Source organism: Balaenoptera borealis (genome assembly GCF_965194805.1).
Source record: "Balaenoptera borealis genome assembly, chromosome: 12".
NCBI lineage: Eukaryota > Metazoa > Chordata > Mammalia > Artiodactyla > Balaenopteridae > Balaenoptera > Balaenoptera borealis.
In genome coordinates, this window is record NC_138869.1 from 68585383 (window position 1) to 68601237 (window position 15855).

The window sequence follows — 15855 nt, forward strand, 5'->3', positions numbered from 1 at the left end:
CTATGGGCTGCGCGCTCCCTTGTCGCTGTCCAGAAGCTACTTCTACATCCAGTTGCCTACATTTCCCAATCGTGAAGTCATAACACATGCATACAAATGAGCACAACACGCTGTACAAATGTGTTATTATTACTGCTATTGTTGTTGGTTTGCTTTTCAAGCTCCACCACAGAACTAATGACCAACCAAGTAGGTGGGACCTGGGTGGTTCTCCTTCCTTTTCTGGAGGGGATTCCCGAGGCGCAGGCGCTGATGACCAGGAGGCTGTGCTTTGTCCAGGAGCTCCAGGGCCTGAGGACGGGCGATGTGGGGAGGGGGTTCTGAGAAGAATCTGCAAATTGCCGCTGTGAGGGCTGTGAGACGAAATGAGGCTCGTAAAATACCTCGAGTCTCTCTCGTCCTTTTTCTCTGAGAGAGCTGATGAAAGAAGGAAGAGAGAAGAAACCGACTTTGACGCCCGCCTCGCCCGCAACCCCCCCCCCCCCGCCCCACACAACTAACCCAGATTTAGGGAAGCTGGAGGGGCTCGTGGAGGCAGAGCTGGGTCCAAAGGTGAGCTTCTGGGGAAACCGCAAATGTTAACACGGTTCCAACTGCTGAGTTTCCCACCTCCTGCATCCTTGCGAATTCCACAGATGGTGAGCATCTTGCCACTTTCTGGGATCACAGACCCTTACATCCCCAAGCCCTCAGCGTCCCAGAAGCTCAAACTCTCCCTTCCATTAAAGAATCCCACACCACTTCTCTCCAGTCGTCTAAGCCTATAGTCTTCAAATGGGGGATATGAAGACTTGCCCAAGGGTACTCGGATTTGGGAGATATAAGGGACTTAATTTCCAGATTCTCAATTTTCCCAAAATTTGTTTTCCTCAGTAAATTCCTGCAGTAGAGCTTCTCCTTCTTCCTTTTCTCTTTTACAATAGACTTTTTCCCTCTTTAAAAAAAAAAAAAAAAGGATACTGTAGTTCTCAATCATGAAATCTCCTGGGGATAATGTTACCTTGTTTTTTGTTTGTTTTTTGGCTTTGTTTGTTTGTGTTTGTTTTTGTTTTGACCACTGGACTGCCAGGGAATTCCCTTACCTTGTCTTAAATAAAGAGACATGTAACCTATTTCTTTCAAGGCACCATAAGCACCACCTCGTCTATCTCATTTAAAATGTACTTTTAGGTAGTTCCCTGGCAGTCCAGTGGTTAGGACTCTGTGCTGCCAAGCAGGGTGCCGGGGTTTGATCCCTGGTCAGGGAACTAAGATCCTGCAAGCTGAAACATAGACAAAAAATGTACCTTTAATATTAACAACTATGAAAATGTGTACAATCTTTATGCTATTTAATCAGTTCTGCTCACATAATTGTAATGATAACCCAGAAGAAATTTTTCTAAAAAACTAGAGTCTTATGGTCACAAGAAAGAAAAATATTTTTCATCTCAATTAATATATATGTTTATGTAGGAAAGAGTGATAGATTGGTCAATAAAAGACTTTCAAGTATAAAAGCATAAAATTGTCTGTGGAGAAGTAGAATGGTAATAGGAGTTCTAGGAGAAAAGAGAATGATGGAAGAAGAAAAGAAGGATTCCCAATTATATTTTTAAACGAGTGGTGGTGAATATCAAGTCACTCTGATATTTCAACTCCCCTGGACACACAAAAGATGGATTTAATTGTTTTATTTTAAAATGTGAAATTTTTTGTATGCCAGGAATTACATCCTTGAAACAATGTTAATGTATGATGAAAAGTTTTAGGTGCTTACTTAAAAATACTTGAGGAGTATAAACTTTTTCAAAATTAATTCCCGGAGTATAGGTGCAGAAATTTTAAGATAGCTGCTCTCAGCTCTCCAAGTGTCCCTCCAAAGCTCCCATTTCCCCCTTTCTCCCCTCTCACCTCCGTGGCAGGGAAAGAGGACGTTTATAGGAAAGGCAGTCACAGTTCCAGCTCCTCCTCCATCTGAGGTGTTCTCAGGAGCCAGTCCCCAAACTTTGCCCATGGTAACAGCCACAGCAGCTTATAAACAGCCTCCAGCGTCAGTAGTGTCAGGATGAGGACCAGGGAGATGAAGAAGGCCTTGTCCATGGCCTGCCGCAGGGGACCCCTGGGAGGAGAGGGCCTCCGGGCAAACGCCAGGAACACATCCTCCTCGTCCACGTCACCCTCCTCCTCAGCCATCCTAACCCACAGTGTGACAGCTGTCTGGAGCACGGAGGCTGGGATGGAAGCCCTTACTCAGCCTTGCCAGGATTAAGGGGCGTGGTGTCGGCAAGTCCTGCATCTGCCGAGCTTGACCCTAATTCCCCCAACCAAGAGAAAGAAAGGAGAGGAGGGCCTCTGAGCCTTTGGAACAGTCAATGCAATGTGAATGGTCTGGATTAAACAATTCCTAAAGTCTGTCCAGCTTTACCGTTTTATAATTCTGTGTTTCGGAAGCTGAAGGCTCAACAGAGACATGCCAGCTGGAGCTGCCCAAGTCATTCTGGGCCTCTAAGCTTAAGGCTCAAGGTCTTGGGCCCCTACAGACAGAGTGAGCAAGTGGACCTAGTATGCTACTGTGAGCCGCTCTCAGTCAAGCACCTAAGGCCCTTTTCAGCTTTACATTGGGTGGTTGGGGGTGGGTGGGTGGTGGGGACACGCCTAACCTAGGTGGGGTTGGGGGGGGCAAGCAGCGGCAGCTACAGTCCACGCAGCCGCGTAGTTCTTCCCCAGGTCTGCAGGCCCCCGAGGTTGCGGCGCTGAAACCCCGCACTCTCGCTTAGTGACTTCGAAGACGATTATATCAATCATTGGACTGCAGGAGCCAGGGCGGAGGTTTATAAAAAGAGAAAGAACATGATTGGCCAGCGGTGCGAGACTTAACTATTGGGACTTAACTATTGGGGCAATAATAAGGAAGAGCGAGCTTGTGCGCGAGGGGCATGGTGTGAGAGTAGCTGGTGGGAAATGTCCAAGAGGCTGTCTTGTGGCACGGGTTGAAGGCCTTTTCTTTTTTTTTTTTTTTAAATTTTTTTTAATTAATTAGTTAATTTATTTATTTTTGGCTGTCTTGGGTCTTCGTTTCTGTGTGCGGGCTTTCTCCAGTTGCGGCGAGCGGGGACCACTCTTCACCGCGGTGCGCGGGCCTCTCACTGTCGCGGCCTCTCTTGTTGCGGAGCACAGGCTCCAGACGCGCAGGCTCAGTAGTTGTGGCTCACGGGCTTAGTTGCTCCACGGCATGTGGGATCTTCCCAGACCAGGGCTCGAACCCGTGTCCCCTGCATTGGCAGGCAGATTCTTAACCACTGCGCCACCAGGGAAGCCCTGAAGGCCTTTTCTTGACCCTCTTCCCCAGGCACTGGCCTGAAAATTCATGAGGGAAATCGAAGTCCATATGGAGACCGGCCCACACCCGCCCCGTAGGTGGTGGTTGCGGGGTGGAGTGTGGACAGCGGAGGAAAGGGTCCATAGTGAACCTCATATCTGGAGCCTCTATGGTCTCTTACCTAAACTTCAGTTTGATCTTAATAAGAAGACATTGTTTTCTTGGGAAGAACTTGTTTACCCCAAAATGGTACAAAGGATGTCACAGGTTTTTTGTTGTTGTTTTTTAAATATTTGTTTATTTATTTTGGCTGCGCTGGGTCGTAGTTGTGGCATGCTGACTTCGTTGAGGCATACCTGAAGGATCTAGTTCCCTACCAGGGATGGTACAGTGCCCCCTGCATTGGGAGCGTGGAGTCTTACCCACTGGACCACCAGGGAAGTCACAGTTTTGTTTAGAGTCAACTCGTATTATCGTTTGCTACCGCCACAGGAGGTCATTACGAGTCAGAAAAAAAAAAAAACTGGACCAGGGTGCAAACTAATCATTTATAAGTTGTGTTAATTAAACAAGGAGGCCATCAGACTGAGGGGCTCTAATGTCATGGCGGCCTACTTAAGCAAGCCAAAATCTAAACCTGTAAATGCCTCAGGGTCATGTAATCAAGATGCCACGGGAGGGAATTCCCTGGCAGTCCAGTGGTTAGGACTCAGCACTTCCACTCCAGGGGGCACAGGTTCTATCCCTGTTTGGGGAACTAAGATCCTGCATGCTGGGAGGCACAGGCAAAACAAAACAAAACAAAAAAACACTAAAGGACAACCAATCACACACAGCCAACTGGGCTAAGCTATAGCCAATCAAATAATTTCCTTTCTCTGTTTCCACACTTTCTCCATTTAAGTTTTTCCTCTGGCTGAGGTCTGAGGAGCACGCATTACCACTTCTGGTTTGGCACGGCCCCATTTGAATGCATTTTTTGCTCAAATAAACTTAAAATTTTAACATGCCTCAGTTTACATTTAACAGTTGTGTGATGGGGACCTTGGGCCAGTCACCTGAACTTTCTTTACTTTTTTTATAAAATTGAAAAAGTCTTGCCTCACAAAGTTGTCAGGAGGGACAAACGAAATAAGATTTTTTTTTTTTTTGTGAATTATGAAGTGCTGTGTAAACATAATGTATTAATTTCTGATACCCTCACTGTGTCTCAGGCAAGTTTGCAATAAAGCCACCCAAACACCTTTATCATCTCCTTATAGTTCCTTCCCCATGGTAGGTTCAGCACTAAGATCTTGTGTAATACATAAATTCAGCACTTTATTGAATTTAAAAAAAAATTTGAAGTAATTTCAAACTTACAGAAAACACTTAAGAACAGTATCGAGAACTCTGGTATCCTTTCCACCCTGATTCCCCATTTGTCAACATTTGGTTATATTTGCTTATTTCTCTCAACCCCAATATAACCATCTATTATGGGTTGAATTGTGTCCCTTCAAAATTCAAATAGTGAAGCTCCAGTACCTCAGAATATGACCTTATTTGGAAATAGGGTTGTTGCAGATGTAATTGGTTAAAATAAAATGAGGTCATACTGCAGTAGGGTGGACCCTTAATCCAATATGACTGATGTCCTTATAAAAAGGAGAAATTTAGACACAGACCAGCATACGTCATGTCCAGACCAGAACATCACGTCCATACCAGCATACGTCAAGACCAGAATGTCATGTGAATGTGAAGGCAGAGTTAGGGTTGATGTGTCTACAAGCCAAGGAACGCCAAAGATTGCCAGCAAACCACCAGAATCTAGGGGAGAGGCATGGAATAGACTTCTGTCACAGCCCTCAGAGAGAACCAACCCTGCTGACTCTTTGATTTCTGACTTCTAACCTTCAGAACTGTAAGAAAATAAATTTCTACTGTTTAAGCCGCCCCGTTTGTGGTACTTTGTTATGGCAGCCCTAGCAAACAAATACACCATCCTAATCAGGAAATCAACACCACTATCCAATTATAGGTACAATTCAGATTTCATCAGCTGTCCCACTAATGCCTCTGTCCTTTTTGGTCCAGGATCGCAGATCGCATTTGGTGGTCACATATCTGCAGACTCCTTCAATGTGGGCAGTTTGTCTGTCTTTCTCTTTCATGAATCAGTTTTAAAGAGTACAGGGTTTTCATTTCTGTACAATGTCTCTCCAACCTAAGTGCATGTTGGGGCAAGAGAGAAACGATGTGGCCTTTGTGTATCACATCAGAAGTTGCTGGAGGCAAACCGTCTCACTCCTGATGCTGCGAAACCAGTCTGGCAGGTTTTTCACCGTAAAGCCATAACTGTCCCTTTGTAATTCCTAAGTATCTGGCACAGCACCAAATCTCCACCACCTGCCTTAGCATCCCTTTATGACTCTCATCGGAATAAGCATGATGATGTTTATTTTTATTTTTAGAATTTATTTATTTATTTATTTTTGGCTGTGTTGGGTCTTCGTTGCTGTGCGCGGGCTTTCTCTAGTTGCGGTGAGCGGGGGCTACTCTTCGTTGTGGCTTCTCATTGTCGTGGCTTCTCTTGTGGAGCACGGGCTCTAGGAGTGCAGGCTTCAGTAGTTGTGGCACGTGGGCTCAGTAGCTGTGGCTTGTGGGCTCTAGAGCTCAGGCTCAGTAGTTGTGGTGCACGGGCTTAGTTGCTCCGAGGCATGTGGGATCTTCCCGGGCCAGGGCTCGAACCCGTGTCCCTTGCATTGGCAGGCAGATTCTTAACCACTGCGCCACCAGGGAAGCCCGATGATGTTTATTAAATGGTGATTTTTTTTTTTTTTACTCCGTCATTTCTTCTTCAGTTTTCAGTCAACAATCGACTATAAAAGAACATTTCTTTCTCCCTGATTTATTCATTTATTTATTTATATCATATGGACTCACGGATTCCTATTTTACTCAATAACTTGTAATCCATTACTACCATATTTATTTATATTGCCTGGACCCATGCATTTCTATTTTATTTAATTAATTGTAGTCAGTTACTATCATCATTAATTTCATGCGCAAATTATCCCAAATTTGGGAGGCGCCAGACTCTGGGATCCGTGCCGCCTGGCGCCCACCATTCCCACGGGAGAAGATGGGAAGCCCATGGGCTTGGTGGTGCAAGTGGAGTTCACAGGCCACAGCCGCAGCAGCTGCGGCATCGGAGCTAGAGGCTGCTACAGCAGGACTGGAGGCCACAGAGTGCCCCAAGGGCCCCCAGCTGGTGGGGGGCAGGGAGGGGGGTGAGGGCTTCCCTGATACTGGCTCGGACCACTCTACTTGTCATCAGGCACCACGGAGGAGGAGCTCCTGCGCAAGCTGGACAAGCAGCTGGACATCCTGGCGCTGATGGAGGTGAAGATGAAGGAGATGAAGGGCAGCATCCTCACCAGTGTCTCACCGAGGCCAAGCTCCGTGAAGAACTCCTCGAGAGGGATCGGCTGCTGGCTATGGCTGTCATCCGCAAAAAGCACAGGATGTGAACGAGTCCCATTTCGCCCTTCAGGACTCCCAGACACCTAGCAGCTTAGTGGGGACCTTAGGCCGCCGCTGTTGAACTCCCTCATACTCCTGGGGCACTGGTTGACAGTACTGAGGCTTAGGGCAGTTGGACTCTTGCTGGTGACCTGGCACCCTCTCTTGTTTCCTCCTGAAACAAGGTCCTGAAGTCTGGGATCTCAGACTCTGCACTGGTGACACCAGCAATTATGACTTTGTCTACCCCTCCCCACCTTCACCCCCACCCCCAAATTTACTTTGCAGGTTCTGGTGAAGCAGAGGCTTCAGAACCATTGAACTTGAAACTTATCCCCTATGGACTCAGGCAGGATGCCCAAGGACTATGGGTTTGGGAAGACAACACCTTGAGTTTGGCCAGCAATCAGAACTCTTCCACGTGTAGTGATAAGAGATCCAAGTAACATCAGTTCTACTTTTTGTGCTTTTCCTTCCCACGTGCAGCCTGTGCTTCTGATAGGGACTGGCAGATCTGTGCCTCTCCCTCCTAGGACCTCCCTCCCAGGAGGCTATCTACAAGGCAATCTATGGGATCTCAGTGGAGATCCAGCTTGCCAAGGACTTAAGTCTATGCTGTTATGTTTGCTACAAATTCTATTTTCTGTACAATTAGTCAGATTAAAGTTTTCACTATGTTTGTTTGGCAAAATGAATTAAACAGAAAGTAAGGTTAAAAAAAATTATCCCAAATTTGGCAAATGAGAAAGTGCTTCAAGTTGTTTCCTGTGTCCTTTTGCAATGTCTACAACATTATTTGATCATTTCCTTACTTTCTGGTACAAGAGGTAATTCAGGCTCAATTTGTACTTTTCCTGACTTAGCCCAGGAATCAACCATTTCTTCAAGAGGCTCTGGCTTCTTTTTTTTTTTTTTTAATAAATTTATTTTATTTATGGCTGCGTTGGGTCTTCGTTGCTGTGTGTGGGCTTTCTCTAGTTGCGGTGAGCGGGGGCTACTCTTCATTGCAGTGCGTGGGCTTCTCATTGTGGTGGCTTCTCTTGTTGCGGAGCACAGGCTCTAGGCTTCAGTAGTTGTGGCTCGAGGGTTTTAGAGTGCAGGCTCAGTAGTTGTGGCTCACGGGCTTAGTTGCTCCACGCATGTGGGATCTTCCCGGATCAGGGCTCAAACCGGTGTCTCCTGCGTTGGCAGGCGGATTCTTAACCACTGTGCCACCAGGGAAGCCCTCTCTGGCTTCTTTTAACAAAGGATAGTATCTGGAAACCAAGATCTGGGTGCCATATATCTTCATTGCTACTATGATGCCATTGTTCCTAGGCCTTCTCAGCAAATAGAGCTAGGAAATATATGAATGTATATATGTATACACATACATACATACACACACACACACACCTAACATACCACCCCAAAACGTGGTGTAAAACAACCATTTTATTACGCTCATGGAATACTGTGTCAGAAAGAACACAGTAAGGATGGCTTGTCTTTGCTCAGTGATGTCTGGGTCCTTATCTGGGGAGACTTAAAGGCTGAGGGTGACTTAACCACTGAGAGCTGGGATCATCTGGAGGCATCTTCTGTCACATGTCTGGCAGTTTATGCTAGCTGTCAGCTGGCTCTCTGCTGGGGATGTTGGCCAGAACACCTACACTTGTCCTCTCCATGTAGCATGAGCTTTTTCACAGCCTGGCAACGTTGAGGTAGTTAAAATTCTTACATGGCACGCATGGCTCCAAAAGCATGTTGAAATGAATAAGGCAGAAGCTGTATAATCTTTTCTGAGCTAGCCACAGAAATCATGCAGTATGACTTCTGCTGCATTCTGTTGGTTATAAGACAGTTACAAACATGTTTAGATTTAAGGGGAGGAGGTATGGACCTCATAACCCAATTCTTTTTTTAAATTATTTTATTGAAGTATAGTTGATTTACAAAGTTGTGTTAATTTCTGCTGTATAGCAAATTGATTCAGTTATACATATATATATATTCTTTTTCATATTCTTTTCCATTATGGTTTATCACAGGATATTGAAATAGTTCCCTGTGCTATACAGTAGGACCTTGTTGTTTATCCATCCTATGTATAATAGTTTGCATCTGCTCATCCCAAACTCCCAATCCTCCCCTCCCCCACCCCCCCATCCTTGGCAACCACAGTCTGTTCTCTATGTCTGTGAGTCTATAAACCAACCTCTTGACAGAAGAAATGGAAAGAGTTCAACACAAGGTAGTAGATGAGAAAAACAACAAGAGTACAGCCAGTCCTTTCAAAGAATGTTGCCTTAAAGGGAAGGAAAGAAATGCAGCATAATGTAGAAAGAAATGTGGGCTCAGAGGAAGGATATTTAAAATGGGCATATTTTGGTATTTTTATATGCTGATAGGAATGACAGAGTAGACAGGGACAGGGACTAGGGAGTGCAATTGTAGGAGTGATGCTCTTGACTGAGAAGGACTGGGATTCAGTGCACAAGTGGAGGGGGTGACCCTAGATAGACACATTTGTGATGCCTGGAGGGAGACAGAGTCTAAGGGTAGAAATGTAGGAGAAGGTGGGAAGTGGAAAAAGAAGTTCTTTTCTGTTGTCCCTGGTTTTCAGTGAACTAGGAAGTAATGTCATCAGCTGGGCATGAGGGAGTTGATTTGAGGAGAGAAAAGAAGGTGCCCCAGGGCAAGAATAAAAATGGAGGCTCACATATCATAGGTCTAAATTTTTTAAAGTTAATCATCAAGCTAATAAACTGTTAGGTATGTTCTTTACTCTTACTTTGCCAAGTCTACTTTCATAACAACAAAAGAATGTGTGTAAAGCAACACAGTTGAAAAACTATCAAAATGACTACATTTAATTATTATCGCATGTATCTAGGTATTCTTTTGGTGGGCCAGATATGGCTGGATGAGTAACAAAATAAAGATGTGCATTACTGGAGAAAGAATAGTCTCTTCAATAAATGATGCTGGGAAAACTGGACAGCCAACATGAAAAAAAAAAAAAAAAGAGAGAGAGAGACTAGACCACTACCTCACACCATTTACAAAAATCAACTCAAAATGGATTAAAGACTTGAATGTAAGACCTGAAACCATACAACTCCTGGAAAAAAGCATACACAGTATGCTCTTTGACATCAATTGTAGCAATATCTTTCTGGATATGTCTCCACAGGTGAGGGAAACAAAAGCAAAAATAAACAAAGGAGACTATATCAAATTAAAAAGCTTCTGCACAGCAAAGGAAACCATCAGCAAAATGAAAGGACAACCTACCGAATGGGAGAAGATATTTACAAATCATATATCTGATAAGGGCTTAAAATCTAAAATATATAAAGAACTCATACAACTCAAAAACTATTTGATTTTTTTACATGGGCAGAGGAGCCAAATAGACATTTTTCAAAAGAAGACACACTGATGGCCAATAGGCGCATGAAAAAGATGTTCTACATCACTAATTATTAGGGAAATGCAAATCAAAATCACAAGATATCATCTCATGCCTGTCAGAATGACTATTATCAAAAAGGCAAGAAATAACAAGTGTTGATGAGGATGTGGAGGGAGAAAAGGAACTCTTGTACATTGTTGGTGGGAATGTAAACTGCTACAGCCACTGTGGAAAACAGTATGGAGATTCCTCAAAAAATTAAGAATAGAATTACCATATGACCCAGCTTTTCCACTTTTGGGTATTTATTCCCAAAATATGAAAACACTAATTAAAAGAAATATGCACCCCTGTGTTTACTGCAGCATCATTTACAATAGCTACTCTATGGAAACAACCTAAGTGCCCACTGGCGGATGAAAGGATAACTAAGATGTGGTGTATGTATATTAAATGGAATACTATGCGGCCATTAAAAAAGATGAAATCTTGCCATTTGAGACAATATGGATGGATCTTGAGGGTATTCCACTAAGTGAAGTAATAAGTCAGATGGAGAAAGACAAATACTGTATGATTTCACTCATATGTGGAATTTAAAAAATAAATAAATAAATAAATAAATGAACAAACCAAACCAAACAAAAACAAACACGTAGATACAGAGAACAGAGCAGTGGCTACCAGAGGTGAAGGGATGAGGGGAGGGTGAAGTGGGTAAAGGGGGTCAACTTTATGGTGATGGATGGAAACAAAATTTTTGGTGGTGAGCACACTATAGTGTATACAGAAGTAGAAGTATAATGTTGTACACATGAAACTTATGTTATAAACCAATGTTACCTCAATTTAAAAGAGACATGCATTATTTACAAGTTAATAAATATATATTTCAAACCATTTATTTTTCTTATCTTCATTTTTGCAAAGTCACTAATTATGTTGTTATAATTGAGATTTTCATATAATCTGTGTTCTAGTAACGGTAATGGGCTAAAGAATTTAAAAGTTAAATGCAGGACTTCCCTGGTGGCACAGTGGTTAAGAATCCTCCTGCCAATGCAGGGGACATGGGTTCAAGCCCTGGTCAGGGAAGATCCCACATGCCGTGGAGCAACTAAGCCCACGAACCACAACTACTGAGCCCACGTGCCACAACTACTGAAGCTCACGCGACTAGAGCCCATGCTCCGCAACAAGAGAAGCCACCACAATGAGAAGCCTGCACACTGCAACAAAGAGTAGCTCCTGCTCACCACAACTAGAGAAAGCCTGCACGCAACAATGAAGACCCAACGCAGCCAAAAATTAATTAGTTAATTTAAAAATAAAATAAAAGTTAAATGCAACTGACTTCAAACTTTACATAATTTGAATATATTTTCATGAAGACATATAATGAAGTTAATGTAAAATTAAAATTATTATCATCTTTCAAATGTTATTTTTCTAATATTTAAATCATCTATTAAAATTGAAGTGTAAATTGCAAATTATACTGAATAAATATTAAAAGTTATTTATAGAAAGCTGCCATTTGAAGGGAGGGCTTTCCTGGTGGCGCAGTGGTTAAGAATCTGCCTGCCAATGCAGGGGACACAGGTTTGAGCCCTGGTCCGGGGAGATCCCACATGCCGTGGAGCAACTAAGCCCATGCGCCACAACTACTGAGGCTGCACTCTAGAGCCCACGTGCCACAACTACTGAAGCCTGAGTGCCTAGAGCCTGTGCTCGCAACAAGAGAAGCCACTGCAACGAGAAGCCTGCACACCACAAGGAAGAGTAGCCCCCGCTCACCGCAACTAGAGAAAGCCCACGAGCAACAACGAAGACCCAACACAGCCAAAAATAAAATAAAATAAATTAATTAATTTAAAAAAAAGAAAGCTGCCATTTGAAAATTTAACTTTTTGAAATTTTAATTAAATCCTATGAAATATTTTTATAAAAATAAAACTATTCAAGTATTAGATAACTATTTAGTTGCCAGTGTAACTTCATGTGCCATATTTGTTATACATACATATGCATATATACAAATTGAAGAGTAATATTAATTGTTTAGTACAGGAACATGTTCCTCAGCCACTGTGGGCAACTGTGACCCTACTGGGAAAGGATACATCATTATGTAAGAAGGTACTGCATTCATACTGACTGAGAGAGAAGGTTTGACAAGTTAATTGATTTGTCTTTTCTGTTACTTAATCACTATCACTGCTAAATTCTCCCTGCATCCAAAACAAGTGGCCATCTGCAGGGTCAGCAACAGCAAAACCTATGAATCTTCACGGCATTTGGTCACCATCACCTCTTGTTTCAATGATAGAGGACAAGAGGTAAGGAGACACATTTCCTTGCAACTTGAATAGTGTTAATTATAACAGCAGATGTTTAGACTTATGGTCATGCTGTGTCTAGTAGGCCTTCTAAAATGGCTCCCAGTGATCTCCACCTTCTGATGGTTATGCCCATATGTAATCCCCTCCGCTTGAGTGTAGACTGAATCTAGTGACTTGCTTCTTTTTTTTTTCCTCTCTTTTTTGCCATGCCGCGTGGCTGTGGGATCTTAGTTCCCCGACCAGGGATTGAACCCCAGGCCCTCAGCAGTGAGAGCACAGAATCCTAACCACTGGACTGCCAGGGAATTCCCACTAGTGACTTGCTTCTATTTATTTATTTATTTATTTTTGGCTGTGTGGGGTCTTTGTTGCTGCGCACTGGCTTTTTCTAGTTGCGGCGAGCAGGGGCTATTCTTTGTTGCGGTGCGTGAGTTTCTCATTGCGGTGGCTTCTCTTGTTGCGGATCGCGGGCTCTAGGCATGCGGGCTTCAGTAGTTGTGGCACACAGGCTCTAGTTGTGGCTTGCAGGCTCTAGAGCGCAGCTTCAGTAGTTGTGGCGCACAGGCTTAGTTGCTCCACAGCATGTGGGATCTTCCCGGACCAGGGCTTGAACCCATGTCCCCTGCATTGGCAGGCAGATTCTTAACCACTGCGCCACCAGGGAAGTCCCCTAGTGACTTGCTTCTAGTGAATAGAATTTGGCAAAGAGTGACGGGAGGTCAATTCTGAGATTAAAAGTCATGACTTTTGTCTTGTAGGCACTCTATTGCTGGCTTTGAAGAAGCAAGCTGCCACTTTGGAGAGGCCCACATGGCAAGAAACTGAGGGTGGCCTCTGGGAAATAGCCGAAAAGAGACTGATACCTTCAGTCCAACAACCTTTAAGAAACTGAATCCTGCCAACAATTCGTGGAGCAAGATTAGAAGCAGGTCTTTCCCCAACTGAGCCTTCAGATGAGATCACTGGCAACACCTTGATTGCAGCTTCATGGGAGACCCTGAAGCAGAGGATCCAGCTAAGCTTCTCCCAGGTTTCTGACTGACAGAAATCATGAAATAATGTGTGTTGCTTTGAGCTACTAGTTTGGGGGTAATTTTATATAGTGAGAGATAATTAATACACTGTGCCAGAATTAAGTGTCAGTTCCTTAGTAACAGAGATACCCCTATGTCCCTTCGAAATTGTGTGTGTTGACATGCAGTGTCCTCTTAAATGTGGGCTCAAGGCAGAGTCCCTTCTTGCCTGGGTGTACTAATAGTACCAGGACTCGTTCATCAATCTTCAATTTTTTTGCTTGCATGTTCCCTAAAAACATTTTGGAAAACTATGTGACCTCCTGCATATCTTTTACTTCATATCTGATTTCTTTCCTTGTAAATTTAAATAACTATAAACAGTGTAAAAATTTTAGTATCTTGTAAATATCAACATTTAAAAATAAGACTGTTTATATTACTGTTTTAAATGTAACCAATAGAACCTAAATGCCATAGCTTTTTTTTTTTTTTTTTTTGGCTGTGCCACGAGGCATGTGGGATCTTAGTTCCCCAACCAGGGATTGAACCCGCGCCCCCTGCAGTGGAAGAGCAGAGTCTTAACCACTGGACCACCAGTGAAGTCCCAATGCCATAGCTTTTTCATATTCAACATCATCCTTTCAAAAAACATTTGAATCGGGACTTCTCAGGTGGTCTAGTGGTTGAGACTTCGCCTTCCAATGCAGGGTTACAGGTTCAATCCCTGATCGGAGAGCTAGGATCTCACATGCCTCAGGCCAAAAAACCAAAAAACATAAAACAGAAGCAATACTGTAACAAATTCAATAAAGACTTTTAAAAAAATGGTCCACATCCAAAAAAAAAAAAATCTTTAAAAAAAACCAGATAAAACATACGAATAAACTCTTCAAAAGCTGGACATTTTACATTATTTACTTTTTCCTTGAATTCATATTTCATTCACTTCCACTACATAATTTTTTCTTAATGTATTTTATATGTGAAAGTCTTGTATTGATCTTTCTATATTTCTCAGTAACAAAATATATTTTTAAAAATTAGTTCTTTTTAATTTCTTTTAACCATAATACTCTAAATGTTTAAACTTTTCTTTTGGATTGAACTATTAGCAACAAAGCAAATTGATCAAAATCACATAAATATATTATACATTTTGATAGATATCAATAAACATAAAATTTTATTCACAATGCATCTTTTAATGGGTTTTTAGCTAGTTCTGTATTAGGGAAGAACAAATATGACTCCATATTAGATCCGTTCCTTTTACTTTTTTCTTTTATTTATTTATTTATTTTTAATTTTTATTTATTTGTTTTTATTTATTTATGGCTTGTGTTGGGTCTTCGTTTCTGTGCGAGGGCTTTCTCTAGTTGCGGCAAGTGGGGGCCACTCTTCATCGCGGTGCGCGGGCCTCTCACTATCGCGGCCTCTCTTGTTGCGGAGCACAGGCTCCAGACGCGCAGGCTCAGTAATTGTGGCTCACGGGCCTAGTTGCTCCGCGGCATGTGGGATCTTCCCAGACCAGGGCTCGAACCCGTGTCCCCTGCATTGGCAGGCGGCTTCTTAACCAGTGCACCACCAGGAAAGTCCTCCTTTTACTTTAATCTTTATGCTCTGTTTCCTGTGCTTAGTCATGCTGGCTCTGCACCTTTTGTAAAAGAATGTTGCCTATAGCTTCAAGTATACAGGATAGCCTGACCTTGACCTGACCTGAACACAGAATAACATTTGTCTTGTTGGAGGTTTAGAGGAACATCATGACCTGTGAACTGACCTACCTGGACAGCTGCAAGAACAAACGATCCCACACCAAGAAGTTTGCAACAACTAACCACGCCCTTCCCTCATCTTGCCTTTAAAAGGGCTTTGCTGGGACTTCCCTGGTGGTCCAGTGGTAAAGACTCCACACTTGCTTCCACTATATGGGGCACGGGTTCAATCCCTGGTCGGTGAACTAAGATCCCGCATGCCCTACAGTGTGGCCAAAAAAAAAAAAAAAAAAAGGAAAAGAAAAAGGCTTTGCTTGAAAGCCTTTGGGGAGTCTGGGCTTTTTAAGGCATGAGCCACCCGTCTCTTTGCCTGGTCCTGCAATAAACCTTTCTCTGCTCCAGACTCTGACAACAATAATGTTCTGGTATTGTTTGGCCTCACTGTGCCTCAGGCACATGGGCTTGCTTTAGGTAACAGTTCATGTATCATTGAATCGTAAGAATAGCATAGCTGAAATGGGACAACCTTCAGTAACAATTCTCTATCTATTTTTTTTTTCATCAGAATAAAAGC

The 15855-nt window shown here is 43.1% G+C and overlaps 1 protein-coding gene across 1 annotated transcript; it reads right to left on the minus strand.

The window, feature by feature from the left end:
- Positions 1 to 527: 527 nt before the first annotated feature.
- On the minus strand, positions 528 to 2563 carry SMIM40 (small integral membrane protein 40). The gene has a single exon (XM_082347250.1). It carries the CDS (start codon positions 2173 to 2175, stop codon positions 1933 to 1935), a length of 243 nt encoding a protein of 80 aa, XP_082203376.1. The 5' UTR covers positions 2176 to 2563; the 3' UTR covers positions 528 to 1932.
- Positions 2564 to 15855: the final 13292 nt, after the last annotated feature.